Source organism: Lichenostomus cassidix, chromosome 8 (assembly GCF_008360975.1).
Source record: "Lichenostomus cassidix isolate B80296 chromosome 8, HeHo_3.0, whole genome shotgun sequence".
Taxonomy (NCBI): domain Eukaryota; kingdom Metazoa; phylum Chordata; class Aves; order Passeriformes; family Meliphagidae; genus Lichenostomus; species Lichenostomus cassidix.
Window position 1 is genome coordinate 21,630,103 of NC_139489.1, and position 17,914 is coordinate 21,648,016.

A 17,914-nucleotide genomic window follows, 5' to 3' on the forward strand; every position below is an offset into this window, starting at 1 on the left:
GATAGACTGAGATCTGTGGTTGTTTTCAGCTTCTCTGGGAATTAATTTTCAGCTTGGTCATCTAAGATTGAACCACAAATGACATGTGTTAATCATTACTAGCATGTTCTTAGATATTCTGCTGTAAAAGATCATGTAAGAATAAGAAAAGAACAGCAGACAATAGAATAGTATTGAGGATTATAGTGAGGATTGAGCATGAAAATACTTGAGGCAAATGACTTAAATGCTTGTGTTTCGTATGACTGAGTGGTTTTATGCTCTGTATGTGGTTTTTCAGGGTGTCTCAAAACCAAGTAGGACAGCATTTCACCTTTGTGCTCACCGACATTGAAAGTAAGCAAAGGTTTGGATTCTGCCGTTTGACGTCAGGAGGCAAGGTCTGCCTCTGCATTCTAAGGTAAGTTGGTACAAGAAAAATTGAGTGACTATAAATAATACGAGAAAAAATTGTATTCTGCAAATTCTCTGCTAATGTGTTTAACTTTGCAGTCAGAGTATTGTTTTTCTACAGCAGTGTTACCATTGCTTTCACATAAGAAGTGGCCCCAAGCCCCATACAATGGTGTTCTCGTGTGAAACGAAATAATTTTATTTAAATAACATGAAATCTCTGCTTAAAAGCAGAGAACCATACATTGCAGCCTTAGAGACTTTGACTGTTATGTGGCTATTTTTACTTCCTAATCAAATCTTTGACAAGCACTCTTGTCAATTCAAAAATAAAGTGCATTATTCTGTACTCCTGTCCTTGGAAAGGAAATGGTTCAGTGTCTCTTCCAAGTTCTTTGCCCAGACTATGTCTAGTATAAGAAAGACCAGATCCAGATAATTCACAAGGTGAGAGCATGCTGTTTTGTTGCAGAAGAGATACTGATAGTTCAATGGGGAGACTGACCCCAATGAAATACTTTTTTTCTTCTTCTCCTTTTTCATTCTTCTCTCTTAAGATAATTGTTTTGGTCACAAAAAAAAATCCCAATTGTTTATCTGTCCAAAAACCATTTTTATTAAGTTCAAGGCAGAGTGATTTCATTAAAAGACAAATGCAACTTCGATTTGCAACTTCAATTAAGAGCCTAGCAGCCTGCAAGCCCCATAGAGGAAATGGGAACATCCAGTTCAGCTGCACATAGGAAGAACAAAATACAAATAAAACAGCTTTTGAAGTGAGCATCTCCAAACACAGGAGAGGAGGAGCCAGTGCATTGGCAGCAGAGGGGAAGCAGAGAATTTTGGAGAGTGGGGTGGGAAGTTTATGGAGAAAAGCAGGTTTTTTGGTATTTGGACAATGTAAAAATCCTCCAATGTAGATGTGGAGAGTGTCATTGGGATAGACCATGTGAGTTAGGGAGAAAAACCCAACATCAGCTTGTCAAGGAATTATCAATGAATGAACATTGAAGGAAAAAAAGGCCAGCCAATGTAAAGACTGGCAGAGTAGTGCTTAAAATTATTGGAAAGAGCATGTCAGGATTTTAATGAACTTTTAAACAGTTGCCAAACTAATCTTGAGAGCCAGTATGTTGGATGTTTTTTGGCAAGTAATTTAAAAAGAAGTATTTGCTATAAATATTTCAAAGAAAAGAAAAAAAAATACTACCGTATAATGAAAGTAGCAAATGATAGTAGCAAAAGGGAAATATTTTATTCTGGAAATAAAATTACGTTCTGTGATCTTGGAAATACATCTTTAGTAATACTTCAGAAGGATTTAATTCTTTGGCTTTTGGAGTATATAATACTTAACCCTTTTCTCTGTGATACCTTTTTTTTTAAATATAACTTGTTAAAGCCCAGAGTGACAATGCATTTTTATGCTTTTAGCTCTTTTCTCTCAGCTAATCTTTTCTTCCTTTATCAAGCTAGAAACAAAATTTTTTGCATTGTTTGTCGGGCTGTAACAACATTTAATCAGTTACACACACTCTAGTACACACATTTAAATACTGTATGGAGTGCTGCAAAGCAAAGGATGTAAATTCTCAGCTGGTGTAAACTGGATATTTCTTTTAACATTTCCCCATGGACATGCATCAGCTAAAGATTAGTCAGTGGTCTGTTACTTGATAGGAATAAGTAGGAAAATGAAAAGTGGCAAGCTATAATTTTTCACTGAACCATAACCAAAGCATTGCCTTTATTGCTTTTATTGTGACAATCCCAAATTTACAATGCATAGCTGAATGCACAACAGCACTAGCTTCATGGCATTGTACTTCTAGCTAGGTAGCCTGCTTATCTCCAGAGTGTGTGTGTGTGTGTGTTTAGCTCAGATGAAGGAATGCATCACTGTTTCCATCTGATATGTTCTAGTAGCCAGGCTGATTTTTGCTCTGAATCCAAGATTCCTGAGAGCTGACCAAGTGAAAGAAGATTCACTAAGCAGATTTCTTTGAGCGTTTTAGCTCTCTTTTCCTTGCACATTCTTGTTTTCTGAAATTAACAAAAAACCCCCCACTGAAAACCAAACAAATGAATGCTTTGTATATAGTGTCTATGCATGTTCAAACTAGTTTTTGTCCATGTATCAAATGACATAAAATGATATTTGCTGTGTGTATATACACATGCTGGCTGATGTATGAGCAGTTCTTGTTCATCACAGGTGTGTGCACAATAGCCATAGACTTCTATATAAGCACACAGGTGCAGGTGTACAGAAATGCCATGTCAAATGACTTTCTCCACGTGCACATAATTTATAATAATATAATAATAAAAACCAGGCTTTTGCAAAGACAATTAGAGATAGTCAAATACAGGAAGCTTAATTGAACTGTTGTAAATAACTGAAATGTAACTAAAAATCTCTGAAAAGAAGAGCAGCAACAAGCCAGTCAAAGTGACTGGAAGGAAATGTAGAAATTTGGGTAGGCTGATGAGTGGGGAACAAGACACAACTTCTCCCTTGTGCATGTCTTTTGTGGACTATACCAAGCCATGTGTTAACTTATACCAAGGCTTCTAAAGATACTGGATTTGAGTTGCTGAATGGGATTTGTAACTGAAAGCTGAAGTAAAGGCTGCTATTCCTCAGTTTTTAAACCAGCAGCTTGCAGCTGCATGTAAGAGAAAAGTCTTGTGGTTTATGGGACTTCCTTCTACAATTCATTCTCCATCTGATACACTAATTAAAGGAAATTATCTCTGAATTGGAAGCCACATTATCCTGCTTTAAACTGAAAGTTTGAAACAGAAAATATACATACAAAATTCTTCTGTAAGTTTTACAGTGTTCTTTGGTGTTATATATACACGTGTATATGAATTACGTAAATCGAGTTTTCTCCCAAATCAGAATGTATTGTTCAAATACTCTCTATGTTTATAAAGTGAAATAAAAATTTCCCAAGGTAGCTTTATCAGGCATTTTTGTTTGAAGAACTTAATTGTGATATTGTATTGTCTAGAATGAATGTGCAGAGCTTGACTGCAATTGCCAAATTCAAAGTGCTAAGCCATAGTAAGATGAGAAAATAACTCTTGGATTATTCTCCAGAAATGCTGTGTGATTCCTTTGCAAGTTTTACTTAATTTAGTTCTTTTCATTAAGCTGCATGGCTGCTTTGTGAAGCTCTCGGTGTGAATCCTGCTGTGTCACCTCCTCCCTCTCCACAAGCTGTTGAGCTAATGCAGCCCTGTAAGACAAGGGATACACAATAGGCATATTGTAAAATACCTTGTTGAGCTCATATCCTATTCTGGATCTTTTCTCCTAGTTTTACTTTTCCAATTTTTTGGTAATAGTTTTGCTAGTTGAGATTTTAATTGGCACAGTAGAAACTTGAATGTCCTCTTTTGAATAATAGGAAACATAGTCCTTTTGGGTGTTGTTTCTAAGTATCACTGCTGCTTGCGGTAGAAATAATATTTTCTGGGTTTTGGTTTTGAAATTGTTTTTGAATTACTTGAATGGTCTTAGTACAAAGTACAAATAATTCGTTAAAAATTCTGAAACTGTTGATGGACTCTGAGGTTGACCTTAGGTATGCAGAGGAACACAAAATGCATCATTAAAATGTTCAGTCTTGGATTTCATTAATTTTATGACGGTAAAATTGTCACCTACGTTTCCAAATGAAATGCTCTAATAAGGAAGACAGGTTTATGTGGTAAGGCTTTTTAGTTCTTCAGTTCAGACCACGCTTGAAGCTTTTTCACTCTTCCTTTAGGCAAATCCCTTAGAAGCAGAATGTTTCAATTTTACACATTTTGTGTCAATTTTCCAGACAGAAAAGTAGCCCCTAGACATTAGACATTTAGCTACGGAAAGGCAGTTTCCTTAGTTTTATTTGATTACTAGAAGTTAGATTCCTGCTGATAGTTCAGGACTGTTAGTGGTTACCTGACTATTTGACAGAAAACATTTCCTCTCCTTTGTTTAACCTTTGACTCATGAATGTAAAAGTTTTATCAGAGCTGTAGTAGAAGCACCAGTGAGGTGGAAGTCTACTTACGGCAACAAGGGTTATGTGTGACTTTGAATAAAAGTCTGAGCTCCTGCCTTGTGGCTCATTTGGATGAAAAGAAAATGCTAAGTACGTTTTTAATTAACCATGAAGTATCTTGGTCTCTTGCTTTGGTGACAGACAGGGGCTGTACTTTTAAATAAAGACCCCTGTATCCTCAATCAGGGAATATATATCTATTAATATTGTGTATGTATTTATGTTTCTCTTGATTATGGAAGAAATACTTGGAGAAATTGTTGTTTGTCTGAGGTTGTCCTGTGTTTGTCTTGTATGTTTGTTTTTCAAACAGTAATGGATCGTAACACAAGGAGTGCAAGGACAGTGGGTACAATTAAAGAAAATTAAACAAGAGAACAGTAATGGTTTCTTAGTTAAAGAACTGAAATTCATTTAGGCTTCCAAATACATTAAAATTGAATATTAAAGCCCTGAATTTCCTCTACTTTCTCTACTGTGAAGGGGCTTCATTGATAACCTTTAGACATTCTCATAAGACAGCTAATTAATTATGAAATGTACTGACTGCTCATAAATGATTTTATGAATATAGGTATGGTGGTGAGGTTTTTCTGGTAATGGACTTTAATTTTGATTTTATCTTTTGTTAAGGTACATATCAGTGTGCCAGTTCTGAGTTAGGATGAGTAATATTTTACAGGTCTGTCAAGTTCAGCCAGAAACTACGTGTTTCGGACAATGCATTTCTGTACTGACTTGAGAAAAAAGTTACCCAACTAATAGATGCTGATGGACATTTGTGTGCTGGATGAATTTTCTGTGCATAGACTAGTTCTTCTGTGCTAGCAAAGATGAAATAATTTTTCAAGATTCATAAATATGACAAGATAAGAAGATTCTTTCACCTGTAATGCTTCCGGTTTTTACCTGTCACACACACAAATGCCAAACAGGCCAACAAGGCCAAGAGCTGAGTGCTGCAGTTGGGTCACAGGAACCCCATGCAGCATTCCAGGCTGGGTGAAGAGGGGCTGGAAAGCTGCCTGATGGAAAAGGACTTGGCAGTGCTGGTCAACAGCAGCTGAACAAGAGCCAGCTGTGCACAAGTGGCCAAAGAGGCCAAGGGCATCCTGGCTTGGATCAGGAATAGTGTGGCAGCAGGACCAGGGAAGAGATTGTCCCCCTGCTCTGGGCACTGGTGAGGCAGCACCTCGAACTCTGGGCTTGATTTTGGGCCACTCACTCCAAGAAAGACATTGAGATGCTGGAGAGTGTCCAGAGAAGGGCAACAGAGCTAGGAAGGGTCTGGAACACACATCTGATGAGGAGCAGCTGAGGGAGCTGGGGGTGTTTAGCCTGGAGAAAAGAAGCCTCAGGGAGACCTTACAGCTCTCTGCAACTACCTGGAAGAAGGCTGTAGCCAGGTGGGAGTCAGGCTCTCTCCCAGGTAATAACTCATAGACCAAGAGGCAATGGCCTGAAGTTGCACCACTGGAGGTTTAGATTGGATATTAGGAAAAAATTCTTCATGGGAAGGGTTGTTTAACAGGCTGCCCAGGGAGGTGGTGGATTCACCATTCCTGGAGGGATTTAAAAGATGTGTAGATGATGTGCTTTGGGACATGGTTTGATGGTAGATTTATCAGTGCTGAGTTGATGGTTGGACTCAATGGTCTTACAGGTCTTTTCTAACCTACAGGAATCTATGATTCTATATACAATTCTTTATCCAATGTGATATACTAGATAAAGATGAAAAACCTGTATCATGCAATGTTTTATCTATGAATAAATGTGTTTACTAGAGTAGTCAAAATCAATTAATAGTATTATTAAAAAATGTACTTCCAGAATTAGCCTGTGAGGAAAGAGGACAAAGGTGTTCCTTGACAGCCTTGAGCATTTAACAAATTGCAAAGAGCTTGTGCTTGGTCTTTGAGTTGAGAATCTAAAATGCCACGTGATGGTGTCTTTATTGTGAAGAAACACAACTTTGTTTACTTTTGAATGCAGAGATGCACTGTATATTCCACATGCAAATGCACTCTTTATTGTTTATGAGAAAAACAAGTATAATGTTTCTTTGTTGTGCTGAACTAATTACAATTAGCAAATACATAAAAAATTGTGCTTTCCAATAGATCTTTGTAATATTTTGTTGAAGAACATTATAATTGTAAATATTGACAAAGCTTTTACAATTATGCCATACTGCTGCAGAACTGAAGATTATGTAGCAAAGAAGCAGAGGACAGGTTCTGCAGCCTTTGGTTCCATGCCCTGTAATGTAATGGAGTACTTGTTTTGATTTCCTTAATTTTTCAGGTTTAAAAGGCATGTTGAAATTGCATTAACCTTGTGTCTGTGGTTATAAGGCTTAAAGCAATTCTTTTTCCATTCTTTCAGCTCATAAAGGAAACTGACTTTCATAAACTGTGGTCAAGTAGGATGTTTTGCTTTGTGGTTTTGTTACACAAAGACATGGAAGTGTATCATCAACCTGATTTTGCTAAGGGAAGAAATTTCTGTGCAAGTACTCTGGTCAGCATACCTTGCTGTATGAAAGAAAAATCTCCCTTGGCTTTTTGTTAGGGTTCATTAATTTCAAATAATTAATTTGACCTTTCTAAAAGCTTAAAAATTGCATTTAATTTTTCTTTTCTCAGTAAGAGGGGAGTTGAGATCATGCATACAGGGAAGAAGTAAGGTTAATATTTTATTGAAGTGGGAGAACTTATTTTTATAGAATGCTGTTCATAAATATTCATTATCAAAAATAGATGATCAGATGAGATTTCAGAGTATTCTACAGCAAAATGTGCTAGGGCTCATGTATACTCTTAACACGGGGTGATAGCAACGGTCTGGAAATCCATTAGGTAGTCTAACCCATTTGTGTGTGCAGTGTTACAAAAATACTTCACAATTTATACCTGCCTTGTACCTTGACTTGGGCAAAATGCTAGGACAGCGTCCCTGTCTTAACTGTAATTCTGGGCTGTAAAGCTGTTCCACAGCTCTGACATTTGCAGAAACTCTAAACACTGCAGTGAACAATTCTGTTTGCCTCTCTACTCGGTTTCAGCAATGTGTAACATAATTAACATGTACGAGTTAACATGATTTGAGAAGATAACAGGCGAAAGAATGCTCAAAAATCAGATTTTTTAGGTGCTTTTACGGTCGGTGTTTTACAAAGACATGGAATGTTCACACCTGTAAGCAGTGAGTTGCTTTACAAAGGTGTACTAAAGTAAATTTTATGATTATATTAAGAATGTATTGAAAAGCAAATGCAATAATGTCACACCTTTACCACTGTCAGCAATACCAAGCATTAAAAATGTCTGTGAACATTAAGAGCTTGCTGTTGTTTTGATTTATAGCCAGCACACTGTATGGTAAAGTGTGATAAAGACATTAATATGGTGGCTTTAAAGGAAATCATTAAATCATTGCCTCTGTCTTTTTGGCTTGGCAAGAGTAAATTCATGGTGGCTTTTTGTGGAGGTTTATTTTTGGTTTTGGTTTTGTTTTTTTTAGGAGCCAGTAGTTAAGCATTTATAAAGACAGCAAAGATTGCTAGAAAATGCATTAACTATAACTGTGTTCAGATTTCTGCTGTGCTTTTTCTTTACCCTGAGAGTCAGGATCTGTTTCTAAAGCCTTGCCAGCTGTGTACCAAGAACAGAGGGGTTACAAAGAAAACCCTTTACTGGACTCACTGCACAAAAGAAGTACTTGGCTCCTCTACCAGCCAGGGTTTCTACCTGAACAGCTTTCCTTTTCCTATCAGGGAAAACATTTCAGTTCTGCATACTGGGTTTTTTCAGTTGCAGTTAGCATATTTCCTGAAGTATATAAATTTGAAATTTAAGGTCTGTCTGCAGCATGCACTGAAGCCTTTAAGAAATGCATGTCTGTGGATTTACACTGCATTGAAGAATGAAGTCTGTAGTAGTGTTATATATGGATATGAAATGTACTGAAAACCTTTCAGGCTCTATTTCCTTTCCAGCTCACCGTTCTAATCTCAAACAACTAATATTAACAATACTATTAGCAATTCAGTAATGTTCTTTTCGATAAAATTCTGACATGAGAAGGTGTGCTATTTCTTAATAAGGCATATATTGTTACTATATTATTGCTATTATATTGTTACTAAGATGTTGTTACTATTTTTATTGTTACTGTTCAGTTTATCAGACTTAATAGCTTAAATAGTGATGTTGGAAACTTCTGTAACATGTGGTCACTGGTGACATCACTGTTCACGATAACTTCCATAAACAGATGGCAAAAATGGAACTGATACCAGTGTGTTTGAGTTTTTCTCATACTCTTCGGTTATGTCTTATTTATGTTGGATTCTGTTTAACTCAGTTGAGACTATTGCACTCATGGGTTGCAGACTCGTGCTAAAAGTCTCTTAAGTGTTGATGTATTAATGTGTTTGTGTTTACAATAGTGGTGAATGTTTTTATTTTTGCAGGTTAGTTTTATCTATAGAAATGACTTTATAGAGACCAGTGTTCTTACATATAATGTGACATCTGTACTATTGCATAGCATTGCACCACTTGTCAAATAGGGGGTACCTGGTCTGCCCAGACAAAGTTGGTTTTCATTCTTCAGGTAAGAACAGGTCTGTCAGTCCACTGGGTGTAGGAGGATGTAGAATTTCAAAACTGCAAATAACTACTGAAATCTGTAACAATTAATGATAGTGAGAATGCCAGTGGAACTTAATGCAACTGTCCAGCATAAACTATCTATCTATACTGTCTATCAGTGATGTGCTATTAAATTTATGGGGAAAAGTTTAGTATGCTTTTTATTTATACATAGAGATGTTATAAAAATGTGCAAGTTGGCTCCATCATCATAGTATTTTATAAGCACTGGAAAAAATACATTGATATTTTATTAAAACACTTTTTTCCTCCTCTTTTAGTTACCTACCATGGTTTGAGGTATACTACAAGCTCCTAAATACCCTGGCAGATTATTTGGCTAAAGAACAGGTAATTTTACATATTCTAGTTCTTTGTGTAAAATATTTTCCTTGAAATAGCTGTCACCATATGAAATGCCGTAAAAGCTTCTATACTGTTTAAAAGTTTAAGGTTTTAGTAGGATTTAGAAGGAAACCTCCTTCCTCTTACTGAAATTCAAAAAATCTGAACATAAAGCTTCCATAGTCACTTGAATCCATCCCACATTAGTCTTAAAAAGCTGCTGAAAATATACCTTTATAAAGTGTCAGTCTCATCATAAACAAGTCCTGTGTGAAGTGTGAGCAAAGTGTCACATCACTGGAGAGCTGGATGACGTATTGATTGTAAACTGTAGATCTCTAGGAACTGCAGGAACTATCAGATTATCAACTGCAAACGCTTTTGTTCAGAATTGTATAAAATATGATGTACTGTTTCACCCTTCATAGTAACTAAAAACTACCTCTCGTAATTCTGACATCTCAAGTAGCAAGACAAAATTACTTGCAGCATTTGGTGAAGAAAAATGATAGTTTAGTTTGCATATTCATGAGCAATTAGATATATTCCAGGATTACACAGCAAAGGAGCTACTGGCATCTGTGTTTACTGAGAACATTAAAGCTATACCTTTTTGTTTTAACTGTATTAGTGTACTAGATTATAATAAAAAAAAACAATATTTAGCCATATGCTATCGACTGGAAAAGCTGACATTTCAAAAATATATTTACACATTATAATAAAAGGACTACAGACGATGATATTTTATGTAAAAAGATAAATAGGAAAAGTTTGGTGTTAGCTGAATGTTTCAATAAAGTGGAATACATATAAACCTTACAAATACTATAATTAGATCTTGGTTTTGGTTCCTATTTCACTGTAATAGAAAAAGTTGTTATTAAGGTTGTATTTGAGAGGAGGGCATAGGGATTGTCTTGATCACCAGTGCTGGCATTCCAGTTACTACTTCAAGCAATTTAGGTAGCAGGGTTTGTTGTTTTATGTGCTGAGGCTGCTGTTCTGATGGGTCAGAAGGTTTTAGCAGTGCACAGGAGCATTTTGTTACACTGCCTGGTACCACAGCTGGTGCTGAGGAGGCTGAGGGAGGACACTGCTCCTTCCTGGCCCAGGCACTGTTCATATGACCAAGAGCTGGACCCAAAGTCTTGTTCATTGCTGTGGGGTCCAGTGACATCATCTTACAGGGAGAGGCAGAAGTTTCCAGTAAACTAAAAAGAATATGTTTAGAAGCTGACCCTGGCTTGTCACTTGGGTTTTACTTTGGCAATATAAAGAATTTAATCTCCATGAACAAAACCCCTAAAAGGAATGAAAACCCCAATCCAAACAAAAGCTCCAATCACTTCTCTTTCCCAAGTTAATGTCCTTTCTAGAGGCCAAAGTGAGGGATCCCAGTTAAACCACATAGCTGCAAAGGTATTTTTTACCTTTTCAACTGTTTTATGTGTTTTGATGAGGCATTTTTATAATATGCAAAACAGATCTGTAGCAGCGTATTTAATAAAATTTTGATTAAATGTATATTATCACTAGCAGTTTTAGGAAGATGATGATGTCCAATATATGCAGACATGGTATCCCAGTTTTCAGTTGCAAATGATGTGATTCCCTTGAGGAGTGGGAAAACGTGTAAGATATTGGCTTCACTTTCAGATACAATCATTTTATAAGATACAAAGCTGGCCTGAATTTCATGCTTAATATTTAAATACTTCTCTATGAGTTACAATTGTTTTGGTCATTAAATATTTATATCTCCTTGTCAATATGCATTTTGATGTGTAGTAAATAGTAATTAGTTTTTATATGACAATTAACTACCTTTAAAATATATTCCCTGTAGGAAAATGACACAAATGATTTGTTAAAATCATTGTATAGCCATCCTGTGCCAAAGGCGAATGCTTTAGTCAGTTTAAGTGTGGTAAGTATTTTTTCTGTTTTATTCCTACTGACTATGAAATAGTAGGTAAAGTTGAAAGAAAAAGAAACTTCAGCCCTTTGAAAGAGTAAATTTATGTTGCTTCCCATCATTAACTGGCTTGGACAACCTATTTTTTTTCTTCCTCTGTGCGGGGTAGAGTTTGTCTCTGTCTCATGTTGTTTTCTAAAAGTCATGGTCATAAAGAAGCAGAAATTTGAATTTTGCTCTATGGATGAGAAAGTAAACTGCAGTGGGATCTGACAGTGCTAGAACTACTTTTTTGTGCTTCCAGCTGTTTCATGTAGACAATTTTGGTTTCTCCTGCTGTGCATCAGGAGACACTAACTCAGTTTTATTGCCTCTTATGTCTGAGTAGGTGCAGTTTCAGGATTGGTCAAAAGTCTGTGAAAGCTGGCTGCTTTCCTATCTTTCTTCCTCTTTTTCCTAGTTCTGCTTAATCATACAAAAAAGGCTGTAGGAAGAACAGTAGAAGTACACTCTGTTTTGTGAAACTTTTGGCACATCTTGGTGAAAGAACCTGTCCAGGCCTCCTTTGCTTTTGTGCTCTGAGTTGTGATGTGGCGTGGGATGGTGGGAGGGGGGGCAAGATGGTGTTGGTTGCAGAAACTCAAAAAGTGGATATGTCATTGTTACAGTTCCTGAAGTTTTAACCAGAATTAGCTTTGGGTACATGGTTAAATGCATTTGTAGAGCTTGTGTGAAATATAAAGCCAGCACAGAACCTCTGCTGTCTCTAAGACATTGTGCATGCTTAGAGCTTCTGTACAGTTACTGCACTTGTCAGTGTGCTAATAGTTGGGTCTTGGTTGAACCATCACACTTTGCAGGAGACAGGAAGAAGTGGTTTTGTAAAGGCTTCCCTTATACACATACTGAAATATCGTTAGATTAATTATCTTGACCTTATTTGTGTAATTTCTTGTGACTTTTAACTCATGTATTCTAGAAATGAGCCCTGCAATTCATTGAAAGGAAGCACAGATGCTAGAAAAGCATCTGGCTCTATTATGAAGGCATAGAGAAATGGAGTCTACCACTTCTATTCTAGCAGTTACTGATACTTGCTGCTTAACATAATGCTACTTCTATTTTATTTTAGTTTTTCATATTTCAGATTCCTTGTTTTTTCACTAGGCTATAGAGACCTAATATTTTCCCACCTTGTACAGTGCTAATTGAATGTATTTGACAGTCCTTCCAGTCTTGTTTGTTGTTTTTCACCAGAACAAGGAACTGGTTTAGAGGCTGCAGTTGGAGTTGTTTCTGTTGATAAGTTTTTCCTTTCTGTTGTCAGTGTAATGTTTCGGTTCCTAGCATATTTGCCAAAAATACTTCTGTATATCAAATAATATTTTCTATCATTAATTGCAGTATTACAACCAATCTTAATTTGGCAACTCTAAAAGGCTTTATAAAACGTTCTACAAAAGTCCTGTGTTCAAAGGGACATAAAGAAGTTTTAAAGGTATTTTTCCAAATAACTGAAAAGTGTTACAGTTCATCTTGTGTAGAACTTGCCCACCTCAAAATGAATATTGTGGTGAACCTGGAAATGGCTGTTGTGGTGAATACAGCTGGCTACACTGGAACGACAGATTGCTTGCTTTAAAGTTGATACTTGTTGGTTTTATTTCAATGTTGTCTGATTCTGGAATTGTTTTCTTCTCAATTATTTCTTGTTCCCAGTTATATCAAAGAGTTTTGTAATCTTTCTAGCTAAACAGTGGTTATCTAAATGCAAGCCTCTTGCCAAATGCTTGGCTGCAGGGACAGTTGAGGGAATATTGTGGGTTTAGATGGGGCAGAGCAGGAAGGAACAGGTCAGCTGGAATCCCAATGCTTGTTGGATCTACAGGAATCTCCATTTTTGTAATGCTGCAGGGAGATATTTATTGCCACTTTCAGTTCTAGTCTGTTGTATTGATGGGTCTTTCTTGGTCCTCATATATTGTAAATAAGCTAGACTGGAACCATCAGTAGTAATAGACTTAAAAAGAGGTTACAGTCTGAAAAATAATTGTAGAAATGACATCATGAGGTGGCTTTTCCTTGTGCCAGGATCAGTCTAGTTCAGATTTCATTTGCTCAGATGTGCTGCAGGGTAAAGGCACATGGATGCTGCAGCAGGGTTTGGGTGGCAGACCACAGTGATCCTTAGGATTGTGTGTGCATAACCATGCATACAGTACATCCAGTATCTGGATACATGGTGTTTCTAGTAATCCTTGGTCAGGAGACACCAAAATGCTTTCGTCCTCTAGGGGACCAGGTTCTACTCTCACCTGTTGGTCCCAGTAACCAATCTTCAGCTAAAATTTATGAAGTGGTCATTTGTTCTGTGAAACCGGAGTTTAGATATAATTAAGGGTTTGGTTTTTTTGGGTCTTTTTTTGGTTTGTTTGGGCAGGGGGGTTGTTTTTGCATATTGTTTTTTGTTGTTTTGGTTTGGTTTTGGTAGTTCTAATTTTTTTTAAATTTTGTTGTTGTTGGAAAGTCTAGCTAAGTCTGAATTCAAGTGGGGGAGGAATGCAACTTATTTTCAGGCAATAATTTAAAAATGGACTATTACAAGCAGTAGAGCCAGCTTTGGCCTTTTTTGTTGGAAAACTAAAAAGTCAACTCTTCAATCTTTCTCTCACCTTGCGTAAGAACCAAGAGATGATTATTGCAAGTGAGCAAGTTTTGAAAAATCAGCCTTGTCTTGTATCGGTGAGTTTAAAAGGCACTGACTATCTAAAGCCTATCATAATTAAAGAAATAATCACTTGCTATAGGATCTCTGTTGATTTGAGGCTTGTTTATACCTGTCCTTTAGGAAATTCTGCTGCTGTCTTTGGCCTAAAAGACCAGCCTAATATTAACGTACCTTTTCTGTTTCAATCCAACTTCAGTGCTATGTGTGTGTGCATCGTAATCCTTTTGTAAAAACTGCTACGAAAATCAAACCCTTGAACTGATGAACAAAAACCTGCATTTTCTAGTGTTATTTTCAGAGAAAACTTTATACAGGACAGCAGCTATTAATTTAGTATCTCTTCCAAGGTCATACATCTTCCTAAGGGAGTTTGCAAAGTTGTGCAAGGACTCCATACCACAGTATTTTTGCTGCTTTATGACTCTTAATGACTGCAGTAATGGCTTTTGCTTCTCATAGTTCTGCCCTCCTTTTCTGTTTAATGAGTGAAATATTATTACTTTGTTAATTATAAATAATTACTTCTCTAAGTTAGGGACTTCATTACTCAGAAATCTTTTGATAAATATTCTGTGACCTTATTACGTATAGAGAATAACTTTCAGTTCTCAATATACTTCTGAAGAATGCAGGCATTCTATCTGAATCTAATCTGAATATTTTCCTCTTCTTGACCGGGGAAAAAAGTCTCTTTTTTTTTCTATGTTGATGTGAAACAATACCTGTGATATTTATTGTGCAAGTGGTACGATGTTTATGGGATGCCTTTTTAAGCCAATTTTTTCCTTAAATTGTAACTATTGCCAAATGACCTAATTTGTGGGGAAAATTTTCTATTAAATGTATCAAGCTGGTTTAATAAGTCTCCTACACAGACTTAATAGTATTAATTTTTTTTTTCTTGAATGCAAGACATTTAAATCTCATAGACTTTGTTTTGGTTTATCTTTTTCAAGTTTGACTTGAAAACAAGCTATGTCTTTGTGCTGCTAATTATAATTGTAAAAAATATACTGTAAAAACAAAGTCTTAAAAAATTTCAAAATTATGTTAAAAGCCAATAAAAGTTAGAAAATCGATAATCATCCTATTTACTCAATATGTGCTCAGGTTTTTTCTCCTTCAAAATTTAGACTAACATGCAGAAATGCCTTTAAATTGCTGAGCTAAATTCATGTCTGATAACTAATAAGAGCATTGGGTTAATGAGAGTAATTTACATTTCATCTGGTTTTAGTTTAATCCATTTTATATTTACATCCTAGATGGCCTCAAACTAAGATGCATAAAATTGTTAATATATTTCATAAATGATTGCAGAATCTCAGGCTTCAGATCTTGCATTTCTGTTAGCACATTCTTGACTCAAAGATGTTTGGAAAGAGAAGAGAATGTATATCAAGTAATAATATTTCTATTCTAATTATTTTTCTCATGTGAATGGTTTTTCCTTTCAATTCTAAATTTACATTTTGTCCTCTAATATTTTTTTGTTGCCATTTTTAATTCAATGCTTAATTTAATCAATGCTACTCTCAGGCTTGTGGCAGCATTTAAAGCTGGCTTAATTTCAGTGATATTTCAAAAGTGCAGCCCAGCATTTTGTTCCCTTGGTTTTGTGCTGTGCAGAACCAGAGCTTGTCATTTCATGTCGTGATCTGCTTAATTCTTTGTCTAGCAGCAGTAAGAATGTCATTAGAAAAATGGCTGTTTGCTTAAACACAGATGGGGTTGGAAATCCTAAATGCTGGGTTTTTAAGGAAAGAATTCTTTTTCCTGTGTGCATAAATTATTGATTATTTTTTCCCATTGATCAGCACTCGTATTTCATTACTCCTGATATAACTGGATTGCCAACTATCCCTGAAAGTGTAAGTATTTAATTTCTTATTTAACCTCGTTCTGGGCTAGGCTGAACTTTTGCTTTTATCAAGAGGAGACTTTTTTTTTCCAAGACTTCTTTTTAGAAATGATTGATGCCTGTTATTTCAACCTTTAGCTGACAGTTACTGTTGCATTCATTAACCCATTTTAAAGCATTAATAGGACATTTCTGACCTCTCCTATATCCACCCTTTGCTCGTAGTTACTTGGCTTCTTTGCATTTACTAGGATTACTTAGATAAAATACATTCGACTCCTGCACCTCATGTTTTATTTGAATACTTGCCCTTTAAACATGGCATTGCTAAGCTGCAAATTCAGCTGTCAAGACATGCAGGCATTTTTTGTGCAAGAAGACATTGTTTCAGGGTTTCAGAAAACATGCTATACCTGCTTACACTTGTATGCTAACCAGGCACCAAGAACAGGGGTTTTGGGGCTTTTTCTTTTGGTTTTTTTATTCTCTTGTCTTTATGAAGACTTTCATTCTGTCGATGCTAAATCCTGAGTGGTTCTGTGGGTAGGTTGCAAATAGGAAATCTCTGATGCCATTCTCTATGACATGTTTAGCTAGATAGCATCTTGTAAAAGAGCTTAGAAGGGTCCTGCTCTCCCCTCTAGCCTCTCAGTCTGGAATTGTATATGGCTGTATAGGTGTGCATTTTTACACTTTGAAATAGTGACTCCCTTCTGGAAGTTCAGCTCTCGGGGCTCCCGAAATCATAGAGCTTGCCACAGAGCTTGTTCCTGGCGGATGACGTGGTGTTGGGGCTCCCCTGGGCATCCCAGGATATAGAGTGGGATGGGCCAGGGAAGGACACAGAGCAGGGGAACCCCAGTGGAGAGGAGCAGAGAGGAGGTCTGAGGGTCCATCTGTGCTGCTGGGAAGGAGTCTGAGGAGATGGCATGGACCAAGTTGCAGCCCAGGAAACGAGCAAAAGTTGCTGGGTAGAGAAATAAAAGAGGGCACTTGTTTCTAGGGCTCATTGGGCAAGACAGGGCTAGGCTTTTAAATCTATGTTTCCATCTGTTTCACCTTCTATTTTTAAGAAATCTCTTGTTTTAACTTTTCATTTGGGGTTCTAGTAGAACATAGTTTTGGAGGTTAGAAGGTGTGTTATGGGCTCAAATTGAAGAAAATGTGGGAAGGCATCTAGCTGGGCCTGTGGCTGATGGAGGATCTTGCAATGATGCCAGTGTAGATTTATTTTTCTGGGTTGAGAAAAGTAAAATAATTTTAAAGTGCTTTTCTGTAATTATTTTTTACTCTATTAATAAAAGTCTCATCCTTTCAGTATGAATCAAAATAGTGAGGTGCTAATGGAGAGTTAGAATATGCAGGGAGTAAAGAGATGAGGTAGTTACATTAAATTAGCAAGAAAATGGGGTTTTTTACCTTTTATTGTAAGGTTCACGTATTTCAGGGGCAGTAACTTTTCAGATGTAACAGAGAAACAACTGTGACTGTTTCCTAAAGATATATTGGTCTGTACAAGCTTGTGAACTGTGTTTTGCCACAGCTTTTTCAACACAGGATCAGCACACCATTATCAACTGCAGTGTTAGAGGGTATGCAAGGTAAAATGGGCTCAAATTCTCATGGTGCATCAGCCTCTGATGACCCATTAAAAGTAGCACTTGAATGGCGAAAATGGAGTGTTTGTAACCTTAAAGCTCTGGCTTTTATCTCTTCCCAAATTCTATGCAGCATGGACCAAGAATAACTCTTAATACTCCACGTCTTGAAATGAATAATGCATTTATGAATCTGCGAGAAACTGGATTGACCATTGGATCTTTGTTTCTCTTTTCAATTTTTTTTTGTTTTATTTCATGTTGCAATACATCCAAAAGGGAAGTTACCCTACTCTGAAGCTTTTCCTACTCATCTTGTCCTGGCTGTTTTTGTCAGGGCTGGGTGACCTTGCTG

General features: G+C 36.6%; 1 protein-coding gene across 6 annotated transcripts in view; it reads left to right on the forward strand.

The window, feature by feature from the left end:
• The window catches only part of DENND1B (DENN domain containing 1B), a 256,533-nt gene that overhangs the window by 168,677 nt on the left and 69,942 nt on the right, over nt 1-17,914 (forward strand). For 4 of the 6 annotated variants that reach the window (XM_085068299.1, XM_085068301.1, XM_085068300.1 and 1 more), the window contains 5 exons: nt 281-400; nt 9,391-9,460; nt 11,304-11,384; nt 14,055-14,114; nt 15,918-15,971. In XM_085068299.1, the coding sequence (XP_084924425.1) occupies nt 281-400; nt 9,391-9,460; nt 11,304-11,384; nt 14,055-14,114; nt 15,918-15,971 (385 nt within the window). The remainder of the gene's footprint in view (nt 1-280; nt 401-9,390; nt 9,461-11,303; nt 11,385-14,054; nt 14,115-15,917; nt 15,972-17,914) is intronic. The other 2 variants (XM_085068302.1, XM_085068303.1) reach the window with 2 other exon arrangements.